This window comes from Ictalurus punctatus, chromosome 10 (assembly GCF_001660625.3).
Source record: "Ictalurus punctatus breed USDA103 chromosome 10, Coco_2.0, whole genome shotgun sequence".
Taxonomy (NCBI): Eukaryota; Metazoa; Chordata; class Actinopteri; order Siluriformes; family Ictaluridae; genus Ictalurus; species Ictalurus punctatus.
This window is the reverse complement of record NC_030425.2, coordinates 7,675,001-7,688,026: the sequence shown is the minus strand read 5'-3', so window position 1 is coordinate 7,688,026 and position 13,026 is coordinate 7,675,001. Positions and strand designations below refer to the sequence as shown.

Genomic DNA, 13,026 nt, shown 5'->3' with positions numbered 1-13,026 from the left:
CTCTTCAGCGCCAAGCTAACGGCTCAACACATGACCCGCCAAAATGGATTTCACGCTCCCGTGCCTTTTGTCTTCCTCGCGTTACAAATGAGCTGGAGCGAGCGTGTGCGTACCGCCGCCCGGGTTTGCGCATGCTCTTACACACTCCTCTCATCGCATTCCCGACTGTTACCGTGTAGCAATCTGACGACGGAGGCACGCGGGCTGTCTGCTTTATGAAATGCCATTTGAAATGCAAAGTCATTTTCCACTTGGCTGCGGAGATGATGGGAAGAATCTCATTTCTTTTATTATTTTAAATCATTTCACGATAGAAAGTCGAAGATTTGGCGAACAGACTGTCGACGGGTCTTCCATCAAACGCATGACAATGCGCTCCCGTGGCGCATCTCGTACAGCGCTGCTCGCGAGCCCGGTCTTCCTCTGTTCGCTCGTGACATCCGTGTCATACAGATGACGAGTGTGTCACGTCGGGTTTAAGAGTCTTCACACGCCAACTGAAAGAGGTTCTGCACCGCGCCGTTTCAGCAGTCTTTTTGCTCGTCACACTATATAAGACGATTGAATAAAATCTTTGATCTATATCAGGCATCGCGATAACACATGTTCTCCGTGTCAGATTATACACTGAAGATTCTTTAACGACCCGGGTTGAAAGAAATTGCATTTGAAGTCGTGTTTACGTCCTCAATCCACGCAATCCAGACTTCAATACATTCTTCAAAGTGATTTTTCTTTTTCTTTTTCCGTCCACTGGAACGTTTCTGCTACGTTTTATCATTACCATATTTCTAGTCGGCTTAGTGGTTGGCGCGTTCGTGGGATGCCGCTTTCATTGTGCTCCATATTCCCTGGGATAGGGTCCATGCTCCCAGTGAACCTGTGTGGGATACGTGGTACAGAAAACGGACGGACGGACGGATTTTCTCACACTTCCAGAACTTTCTCACTGGCTGTCTTCGGTCACAGTGACACTAAGTTTATTGAGAACGTTATGAGTTTTAAGACCCGTGCTGAAAACCGTAGAGCGTAAAGCCTGCTTGATATGTGCGACACAATTTCTGGTGGGAATGGCGTCCCGCGAAGGGGATGTGAAATGCTCTCTTAGTGGTTTGCTATCAGTGGAGGCTCTGCATAATAACAATCAGAGTGCTGTTGCCACTTTGTTGTGGATTGCAGTCTCTGAGTGCAGCTTGTCTCTTTGGCTTAGCTTCAGCAGTCTGCCATTTGGGAGGAGGCTGTATAGAAGGTCATCAAACTGGGTTACACACACGCACACACACACGCGCACACACACACACACACACACACACACCCATGTCCTTTTTCAGGCCAGTGATCATCTAACCCTGAATAGCTGCTTGTTTAAATCAATGCTGAGGAGTGACAGGGGACCAACAGTCAGGCAAACAATATGACTGCGCACACACACACACACACACACACACACACACACTCAGTCATTCATTCCCTGGCACATACACTCCATTTATTTTATTCTCCTAAAGTCTCTTAGCCTCTTAGTCCTGTATGACCATCACTGCACTCCTACTGTCACGCTCCCTTCCCCTATATCTCTGCTTTCCAGTTAAAGAAAGAGAGACCAGAAGAAGACTTGTCACATATGCAGTACCGTATCGGGAAATTTAACATATAGGTTGTGTCACATGCACAAACATACAGTATTTCCTGCACAAGAGAAAATTGATCTGGAATCCCCAAACCAACAGAAGTCATTAATAGGTTTCTGATGAAGTCTCCACCTGTCAATAAAATGGTGGGTTTTTTTGTTTGTTTGTTTTTCCCCCCTCCTTTTTATTTTAACTTTCCCCAATAAAAATAAATAAATAAATAAATTCAGCATGTTTAGCCATTGATATATTTCCAATTTTACCCGCGCAGCGTTTCCTAATCTCTTCACCGCTCATATGATATCGAGAGAGGCGTGTGCACACCTATCCAGGCGTTTGATTGCTCCAGGGGGTTTGGTTCTGACACCGATGCTGAATGTAGACTAGAGCGATTGAAGATCTCCGAGGTAAACGGCACACCGCGCTCTCAGCGTGAACATCCTTCACAGACGACACCACAAATCATTTCACAAACGCCTTCAAACAGATTCAAACTGTCATGGAACGATCGACTCGTAGCCTTAACGGGACAGTACGGGTGATTATTTAGTTTAAATACTTTTAAAATGAATACTGGCCTGTTGCGATTTTGTTTCGCACAAACGAGTGTTGCCTCCCGAGTATGATGATAACTAAGCGATGATTAACATTGCACTGTAATACACTATATGGCTAACACCTGGACATCACACCTATATGTGGGTCACAAAGTTGGAAGCAAACAATTGTATAGGAAGTCTTTGTGTGCTGTAGCGTTACGGTTTCCCTTCACCTGAACTAAGAGGTCCAAACCTGCTCCAACATGACGATGCTCATGTGCACAAAGCGAGCTCCATGAAGACATGGTTTGGAGTGGAAGAACTCGAGTGTCCTGCACAGAGCCCTGACCTCAACCCCACTGAACACCTTCGGGATGAACTGGAACACCGACCGGACAACAGACCTCCTCAACATCCCGACATCAGTACCTGACCTCACTAATGCTCTGGAACAGGTTTGGGCCTCTTAGTTCCACTGAAGGGAAATTGTAACGCTACAGCACACACAGACTTTCTACACAATTGTGTGCTTCCAACTTTGTGGCAAAAGTTTGGGGAAGAACCACATGTAGTGTATTTGAGTTAATAATACAGTAGGACTATTTCTAGACTGTAATAGTGGAACACTTCTTGTGCACAATAATTAACCGATAATACTTCGAGTCATGCCTGGGTATCACATAAGAAGTGCGCAGGGGTGAAGTAGATAAATGATCGAATGTGCTGGGTGGTGAGATGTTGAAAAAATAAAAAAAAGGGTGATTTCTGTGTGTTTTCTTGGCCATTCAGCGAATAATAAACGCTTGATCAGTATTTAGTTGATTACTCATTTGTGATCGTCAGATTTTGGGTTTTTGGATTCTCTAGATAAACCTATTAATGACTTTGGTTTGGGGCTTCCATAAGTCAGTGTATCTCCTGCTAACTCTTTAGGCCAGCTAAACACTTGAGAATAACTGAATTCCCGTAAGAATAGATTTAGAGGAGAGTTGAGGAGCGGAACCTTAACATACCGACCCACTTCAGTTATCCTTCTTATAATTAGCCTGCATACGGAGTGGAACGGGCGGGGGGGGGGCGAGAACGCTCCATAAATAGAGCGGTGAAATGAACCACAGATGTGAAGGTGCTCCTCTCCGCTGCTCTAGGCCATGTTACACCTCAAGCTCTGATTATTCTCATTACCTGATTAGAGAACGATAGCTCTGGACAAGACACACACACACACTCACTCATAAATAGATTACCAGCTTCTATTCATGTTTTTTCTTTTCTTTTAATGATTTATTCTCAATATATCACATTGTCCACAGCATTAGAGAGAATGGAGGGGGGGGGGGGGACGGCGTGTTTGTATTAATTAGGGAAACCGTGAAGAGCTGCATTACCCATAGAATGGATCTCACTTTTTAAATTGGATCAAAGCGTGTGAATGAAATGGGGCTTTCAAGGGACGTAATAATAGCTGTTTGATTTCACACCTCCCTAGAAGCTCCAGGAAGTGCTGCGAATTCATTACTGCATGTACATCAGTGTCGCAGACGCAGCGGATCGTACAGTAGAACTGACCAGAAAATTACGAGGCCAGAGATCTAACTCTCTCAAAGCTTCATCAGTACACCACCATGTGCCGCGCTGGCCTTTCCCACGGCTTCTGCTCGGAGCCGTCGAGCCCGAGCACGAGAGGGAGAGCGAGCGACATTTATTAAAGTGAGAGTACAAAAAATATACATATATATATATATATATATATATCAATCATACACACACTTGTGGCTATCTGCAAACACCCCAACTCCAGGAATAACTGATTGGCACAGATGTATGTCGAGTTCAGGCTTGCCTAACCTCGCTAATGACTTCTGCCATTTGCATGTTGTTTAAATCAGCTGCAAGTCTGCACTGGCTGTAGCGTTCGCAGCTGGAGACATGCTAATATCCGATATGCCCTTGCTCATTCCATGTGGTGCTTGAGCTCTGAACTTGTGTGCGCGCGTGCGTGCGTGCGTGCGTGCGTGTTACACGTGTCCTCAAGCCGTATGAGTGTGGGAGAGTTTGCCCTCTCGGTGCCCTCTCCTCACTTACTCATTGAAAGGAGATGTTTAGCAGGAGTGTGGAGAAGACAGGAATCCAAATGATGCTCACTAATAACGAATACACAATCAGGGAGAGGATGAGAAGAGAAAATCTCAACTTTCCCTCAAATCAGGATACTTAATATGCTTGTAAAGAGATCATTTACTTATCAGGCCTTTCGCCACATCTATAATTTCACACCGCTCCCTCTCTTTCTCTCTCGCTCTCTCTGTCTCTCCCTCTCTCTCTCTCTCTGTCTCTCTGTCTCTCCCTCTCTCTCTCTCTCTTTCTCTCTCTCTCTCTCTCTGTCTCCCTCTCTCTCTGTCTCTCTCTCTCTCTCCCTCTCTGTCTCTCTCTCACTCTCTCTCTCCCTCTCTCTGTCTCTCTCTCTCTCTCCCTCTCTCTGTCTCTCTCTCTCTCCCTCTCTCTCTCTCTCTCTCGCTCTCTCTCTCTCTCCCTCTCTCTCTCTCCCTCTCTGTCTCTCTGTCTCTCCCTCTCTCTCTCTCTTTCTCTTTCTCTCTCTCTCTCTCTCTCTGTCTCCCTCTCTCTCTCTCCCTCTCTGTCTCTCTGTCTCTCCCTCTCTCTCTCTCTTTCTCTTTCTCTCTCTCTCTCTCTCTCTGTCTCCCTCTCTCTCTCTCTCTGTCTCTCTCTCTCTCCCTCTCTGTCTCTCTCTCACTCTCTGTCTCTCCCTCTCTCTCTCTCTCTGTCTCTCTCTCTCTCCCTCTCTCTGTCTCTCTCTCTCTCTCTCCCTCTCTCTCTCTCTCTCGCTCTCTCTCTCTCTCCCTCTCTCTCTCCCTCTCTGTCTCTCTCTCTCTCCCTCTGTCTCTCTCTCTGTCTCTCCCTCTCTCTCGCTCTCTCTCGCTCTCTCTGTCTCTCCCTCTCTCTCTCTCGCCCTCTCTCTCCGTCTCTCTCTCTGTCTCTCCCTCTCGCTCTCTCTGTCTCTCCCTCTCTCTCTCTCGCCCTCTCTCTCCGTCTCTCTCTCTGTCTCTCCCTCTCGCTCTCTCTGTCTCTCCCTCTCTCTGTCTCGCTCTCTCGCTGTAGCCATCTGTCATTAATGTGCCCTTTTCTTCACATTGCTGTTGACTGAATGAAGAAGCTGCTTTCAGTTCAAACACTTTTGCTCCCTCTGTGCTCTCTAATAGCTGTTAACTCATGTTAAAGAGCACTTATTTTGGACCTCTCACCCTCAGACTAATGGCATTGACTGAGCATATTGAGTTGGTATTGTCTTTAACTGGCTGTTTGGCTAATGTGAATGGAGACCTGCTGAGCTGCAGTTGACCACCTGCTATTGAGTCTCTCGCGCTCTCTTGGCCTGCGACATTGCACAGATTTTTATCTCTTTCACATTGACAGCATTTTGTGTATCACCCATGCCACAGGTTCTGTGGCATTTTGTGTGAATGTAGAAATTGGATTTGCCCTTTGGCTTGCTCCATGTCGAAATTGACTTTACATTCGGACCGAGAGTGTTAAGAATGTGTGTTCTTTGTGAGGGGATTTCAGTCTTTTGGGTGTAAAGCTTTTATAGGTTTCGAGCGGATCTTTATAGCAGTGGAAGTACGGGCGTATATTGATGGTTCCGGTATTGAATTTGAAAGTCGGAGAACATCGTTTGACATTGATAGTGTTCTTTAATGTAAACAAAAGACGTGCTCTTGTGCCTGAAGCAAAGCAATTACGGTTTGTGAAATTAGTTTCACTCACTCTGTCTGCGGCGTTTCATACGGCAGCTCATCCTGTCAGACTGCATTTGACTCGAGCGGTGGGGGAAACCACGTGGCCTTCGGTGCCGGCACACTCGCCATAATTAAGTTCAGGCAGCGGCTAGAAGGAAGGAGGCTGCTGTTTTTAATGAGGAAGGAGCGAAGTGAGGAGAGCAAAATTGCAGCGTTTTGTCCTAATTCAATAACCCGCATTGCCTTTTTCCCCCCGTACTCTCCCTTAACATGTTTACTGCTTGGGTAGTCAAATAAGAAGCCACGGATCTCAACACTGAGGTTCGGATGAACGGAGAAGCGGACAGAGTCGCTGGCTTCACCCATTCCTACATCAGGCTTCTCATGAAGAGTGACGGTTGGGCCATATATCAGATGGTACCAGTTCTCAGATGCCAGACCCATACCAACGTTTCTTTTGTATGTTTCTCAGGCAGAACAACCTAATCTATTGATTATCAGCATCATCCACATCTGCCTCTGTCTTATCACCTGAGGTAAATCCATTGATTTCTGTTCATCAACGTCTGCTTTCGTTTCTGAAATGTGCTAAACATTTACTTTTTATTATTCTTATTTGAACTGAAATGCTCAGTTAGAAAAATCTGAAACAGTAAAGCTCAGCCACTCCTTTTGAATGCTTGGGTCATTTGGAAGCGTAGGCACTGTAGAGTCGCGCTCGTTTCCTGACAGGAACGGCACAGCAGTGACATTTCTCACTCCAATACCTCAGCCGCGGACTTCGGGGTGACTGCGGAGGTGGTAATCTGCCGTAATATAAATGGTAAGGCCTGATCTGTTGGCCGTATTTCTGATTTTCTATGCGTACGCAAGATGGCCGCCGCACATATCCTGCGGTCATTTGGCGCGACGCTCGTGCACGCGATCGCGCCTGAATGCTGCAATACCGACGTAAATAGCGTAGCACCATGTGACACTCGGTCTGCAACGGACTGAACAAATGAAGATTGCGTTTCTCTTGGCACACTCTCGATCATTACCGAGTATTAATACTAAGGGTTTTCCTATTACAGTTAAAGGGTTTGAATTTTAACACCAGTACCAGTCTTCTGGATTGTCTAGATTTAGTAAATATAGGGATTTTGTTTTGAAATGCAGGTCATGACGACAATCACGACGACAGCAAAAGGTTTAAAGAGAAGCGGACGACTCGCTGCGTCTGAAATCGCTAACCATGACGTCTCAACTTGGAAATGAGACGGACTCGGATGTTCTGGCTGCGCCGTGCCGTCCGCGAGTCAGTATGTGAACAGTGCTGTTTACGTAACGGATATGTGCGCGCACGTACACGTGGGCGAAGTACATTTGCGTTATAAATGACCGGGCGTGACTAATCCGTTGCAAAGTGAGTGGGCGTGGCTAATCTGTTCATAAACCGGGAAAACGTCTTAGTTTCCATAAATCGCTCGTATAGACTGAGGAGAACCGGACAGCGTTTACAATCTCTATTGCACTCGCTCGTTTGGTTCAGAGAGCTGAGGAAAACGTGCGTTTTCATACCGGATGCCCTTTAAAACGTGTTCGTGTGTGAGCACAATAAACCATGTCTCACCTGTCAGCTAATTAATTGCAGTTTGAACTCATTAAGTGATGCTAAACATCACTTAACAGCAGTGTATGTTTTGATCTGTGAAGTGCGCGTGTGCATTTTCATTACGGTCTAACTCTGAAAAGGCAGAGAAGCAGAAGCTCCCACAGGCAAGCACTTCTGAAAACCATGCCTGTCTCACTGCCAGTAGCTGCTGGGCCAGGCTTTGCAGAGGCTCAAGTGAACATAGAATAGAGAGGAATTGTATGCGCACTTCAGAGTTGCACTCAGTCGACTGCGAAGGCACGTCTGTGTTTGTGGCTGATGGGCGTTTATGAGTGGGAAGAGAGACAGACGGTGCACAGTCCTGCTCAACAGATTATTATATCTAAAACACATCAAGCGCTGTTCCCGTCAGATTAAAACGCGATGGAAATGTGTACATACTGCGCCAAACAGTTGGGCAACTTAACACATGGAATTATTCAGCACAATAGCTGAAAATGTGTTACGATTATTTGTTTGATTTTCTTTTATTTTTGATTCCCAGAGCAATCTTCTCGACAGCTTTGAGCCTTCTTGGTACAGCCATCCTCATAAGGGAGCTGGCTGTTGTTAAAAAGGAGAAAGGAAGTGCTACAAATGCGTCACCGGTATTATTTATATCTGTCACGTTTTCAGCATTTTACTACTGCACGTTGCAGTACAGGGGGCGCACGGTGGCTTAGTTAGCACGTTCGCCTCACACCTACAGGGTCGGGGGTTCGATTCCCACCGTGGCCCTGTGTGCCACGGAGTACCCGGGGGTTTCCTCCGGGTACTCCGGTTTCCTCCCCAGTCCAAAAACGTAGGCTGATTGGTGTGTCTAATGTATGAATGGGTGTGTGAGTGTGTATGTGATTGTGCATGGACTGGCACCCTGTCCAGGGTGTACCCCGCCTTGTGCCCCATGCTCCCTGGGATAGGCTCCAGGTTCCCCGTGACCCTGAAAAGCAGTAAGCAGTAGAAGATGGATGGATGGACATTGCAGTACAGAATGTGTGTACAGCTAGGGGTGTAACAATCGGACAGATTGGATTGATGCATTGATTTTTCAAGACCAATCAGGACATCAATTATTATTGATCATAACTTGATTATTATTTATTACAACTGAGTGTACATTGAGCATTATCGAAAAGGACACACAGTTCATGTGTATAAAATAATCTGTCGTTTTAAACTGATGTGTAAATAGGACATCAAGGTGATTTGCCTGTATCTCTGATACTTAAAATAGAAACAATTCTTTTTTTTTTTTTTAAATAACTGACTGAAAACATATTGGCCGCGTCTGAAATAGGACTCTCATCACTTTGGCGAGGTTTACAGGAGCCTCTTGACCACTGCAGTGTAATGGCCTCTAGCCATTCCACTCTATTGATGCTTGAGGCAAGTGTGGCTCACTGTGAGCACCACACCACTGACCAGGTCGGCCAGATCAGACCCCACAACTCATTGCCTGCTGGATAAGAGCCACTCTGTGAAGTGCGTCTGGATTGATGAAACGGCAAACACACATTGCCGCCATCTCCGTTCCACAAACCTCCCGAGAGCCCTGGAGGGACCCGAAAACGTGTTTATTATTGTGAGAATCTCGATATCGTTTAATTAAAAGTGAAAAACAAACCCTAGTAAAAAAAAAAAGAAAAGAGTAGGACATGTTTCAGGTCAGTATATGGCTGCGTAAGAGTTATTGATGGATTTATAAAGGCATTATAAATACTGGATGCCTTTTAAATGGATTTATAAAGACCTCATAAATACTGAATGCAAACTTGTACCTTTGCAGCTGTCTCCTGATAAACACCTTGGCATTTTTTTTTGTCCTCGAGCCTGACCCCGTTGAACATTGTGTTACCGCCGTGTTCGTTTCTCTTCCCTCCTGTATTAATATTGATGTTGTCTGTGCTTTCACACTTCAGCGCTCTCCTCTCTCTCCTAATTCGAATGAAAATGCTCAAAGAGATAGGTGAGTGCGAGGCACAGCCAGAGAGCTGGAGACAGGAAAGCTGCTTTAAAGTGATTTACAGGCATCTTTCCCAGCATCCTCTAGCTGCCTATGGATTTACTGCGATAGTGGGAGACTGTGGCCATAAGCAAGCTGCAGGGAATAAGCGCCGTTAACGTTTTCGAATAGGTTATATTACGTCCATACACAATGTCAATGCACGTATATCCTGCTTAATAAAAAAAAAAAAAAAACCATAAAACTGGAAGTCTGGATTTCTTTAAGCCATGTAGTAAATATACACCTAGGAAGAGTGCACTAGAGGCTTTCAGTCGTGCGATCAGCTATGAGAGACGGACGAAGAAATGATATTGAAGTGCATTACTGGAATAGGAGGCCTTGATCAGATGTATTCATCATGTACATTTTAAAGAGAGAGGTGGAAAGCGCTGTACGTTCTCGTGGAAGCAGAAACTTTACGTCAAGTTCTGTGCAAATGCAAAAGTGAAATAATCATGGCCCTTGTTGACCTTAAAGTAATACGACGGTGTCAGAGTAATCTCGCTCTCGTGCTTTCTAAATCTTCTCCAAAGTAAATCTCGCCTTAGATTTGCGTAATGACACTTACATTATGTGCTCGTAAAGGGCTTTTTTTATAAAGCCTGCATGTGTGAAGGTGCTCAGTGCCTCTTGGATATCTGCAGGTCTGTTCCTAGCTCCTTTTATGTCTTCGTGAAATGTGCCATTTTTGCTTATTTAAGAACGAACCCATGATGGTATCACGGCTTGTAGAGTGGTTTGAAAAGGGGGTGGAGGTGGGGGGAGAGCGTGTGGAAACCTGGGTCATTCTGACTGCCCTAATGATGTTTTTCAGCTTTGCTTCCCCCCTCAATCTTATTCCGTTCCTGTGTGCTCTCAGCTGTACACCTAGACCTCAGGAACAAAAGACGCTACAGCTTTCTAACAGTTTTCTCAAACTAATAAAAATAAAGAGAAGGGAGGTAGGAGATGAAAAAATAAACCATTTCTTGTTTTTGCATGCCTCGTCTTTTCTTGGAAATGTTTATTGGTCACACTTTGACAACTAATGAGAGATCTCTGTCCCTTTCAGCAGCCCCTCGAGTGTTTTCCTCCTCTTTCATTTGTCCTGCTCCTTTACCTGATGTTCTATGCATCTTTTCCTTTCCCTTTGCACTCGTCCACGACCGTGTGCTCCCTGGTGAACAAATGTTCTTTTGCAATGTGGGTTAGACGAAAGCGAGCCTGTCTATTCGTCTGTCTGCTTTTCGGCATCTCAATGTCATCCCTCTCGCTATTTCCTTCTTTCCCTCCCTCCAGCAAGCGGTGAAGGAGAACGGGAGGAGGCGAGAGGCGGAGGAGAAGCAGAGGAGAGCGAGGGCTGCCAAAGAGAAGGCCGAACGCGAGAAGCAGGAACGACAGCAGAGGAAGAAGAGGTTGCTGGAGGTCAACGCAGGTAAGGCAGAAAGGCTTACCGGAGCGGACTTCAGAGCTCATGAATACAACAGGATGTGTTTTCTAAATATCGAAGATGGAGAACCGGGGAACTGAATGCGGCCGCTAATTCTTATACGTTTACTTGTATTCCTTTACCAGACACTTGTTTTGTTTTTTAATTTAACTTCTAGAGGAATCGCAGTAATTCGTCGTGCTCTAAATTTCAAGTAGTAAATGTCGAGTAGGAAAATCAGAGAGAGTAACGAGATATTGTGGGCTGGTGTAATGCTCGTCAGCTGCAGTGCACGAGTTAGAAAAGGATAAATGATGTATGTAACCGTACACACTACCCAGAAAACAAGTCCTCATATAGCACTGCGTCCGCGCCGGATCTGCATGGCGTCAGCTCCTATAGTACAGGAACTGATCGGTTTTACAGATCTCCTCTGGACAGATCTCTTACTGACCCAGGTTAACGTGAACGTTCCTACATCTGGCCCTAAGACCACGGCAGCCATTCTCTCTTTACGTCTCTCTCCAAGCTCGCCTGTGGCGCTTCCGTGAGTCAGTACTGGCTGCCATGGTCTAGAGCGGTATAGACACGCAAATAATATAACTAGCTAGAACACCAGCACAACCAACCCTTTGACTCCAGAGCAGATTCGGGAGGGAAACACTGGTGTATAAAGCGCATCCGTTCAGTGCTTTACTGTTTATTAGTGTCACAATGAGCTGAAAAACAGCTTGCTGCACTCCAATTAACACGGTTAAAGCCGTCAAACAGAACAGCAGAAACGGATTTAGAACCGACCCAGGTTAACAACACTATTAAGGATATTGTTACATCTAGCCATGGCAATGATTTATTTTATTTTTTTTTTTCTTTTCTCCTTCATCTTTTGATTCTCTCAAATTGCCCTTAAATACAACAGCGAAAAACATTGCTACTCTATTTTTTGGGGACATTAAACAAGCATGTAGTAGCACAACGAGTCTCGCTACCGGATTCAGGATACAAAGCAGGACCGAATATTAAGAACGGAACAAGCGTACGTACGCCAAGTGTTTTTGGTACTAAATGTTATTTATTTGCTCGCCCTGACCACTTAACGCCAACGTTGCTGGAAGGTGACGTGAGAAATACTGGTTTACGGCGTGGACAGGTAAGTGAGTCCAAGGGTCATTGTGGAAGCCCCATTGAGAATAAAGAGGACACGTTTTTGAGTCCCGGGCCTTTTGAACATGCAGTCTAGGGTTTAGACTGAGTGCATGCCCTTGAAGAACGAGGAAGAAGAGACAGCTCTGTCCGTTCCAGACCACTGCAGTCATCAGTCTTTTTATGATAATGCTGATATTACACACACACACACACACACACACACGCACACACACACACTTTTACTACAATACACTGTAGGAAAGTTGTTTTTTTTTTTTTTTATTTCTTAATGCGTCTTACTACTCACATTAATAGCAGCATGGAGGAACTTGATTGAGGATCCCTCATGCGGTAAGTCATGACGACTTGACATCGGATCCACCGGGTAGAGGGGAAATTTCCGTTATCGAAACGTCCGAGTGGCTCACACCTGGGATGTCGTGACATTTGTCAACGCAAATGGCAGTCTACGCTTGCTTTCGTATTCTTCAGGCTGCATTAAAAGAAGTGTTCCAGGTCACACCAGCATGGCCGTTATCATGTGAGGAAGTGATTGAGGTTTATTATTTATTGAACACCCAATCCAGTCAAAGTAGAAAGCCCAGTGACATCATTCATATCACTGTAATGTTCTGTGTTCTTGTGAAAATGTCACTGACTGCATAAATGTAAATTTACTTATGTCTGTAATATTAGTTTCTCACACACACACACACACACACACACACACACACCGAACCATGCAGTCCAAGAAAAGACTTCTCATGCTTCCCCAGAAAGCAGCTTCTCTTACACATTACACGTCTCAGCTATTACCGATAGACACATCCCTTTCTAAAATATAAAATCACTTAATCGTTCTAGCCAGAAGGGAGAGAATAGTTTCATATCTGTTTCCCAGACTCAAAG

At 45.3% G+C, this 13,026-nt stretch overlaps 1 protein-coding gene across 3 annotated transcripts in view; it reads left to right on the top strand.

The window, feature by feature from the left end:
* The window catches only part of diaph3 (diaphanous-related formin 3), a 361,935-nt gene that overhangs the window by 260,137 nt on the left and 88,772 nt on the right, over positions 1 to 13,026 (top strand). For all 3 annotated transcript variants that reach the window (XM_053683159.1, XM_053683158.1, XM_053683157.1), the window contains one exon: positions 10,842 to 10,977. In XM_053683159.1, the coding sequence (XP_053539134.1) occupies positions 10,842 to 10,977 (136 nt within the window). The remainder of the gene's footprint in view (positions 1 to 10,841; positions 10,978 to 13,026) is intronic.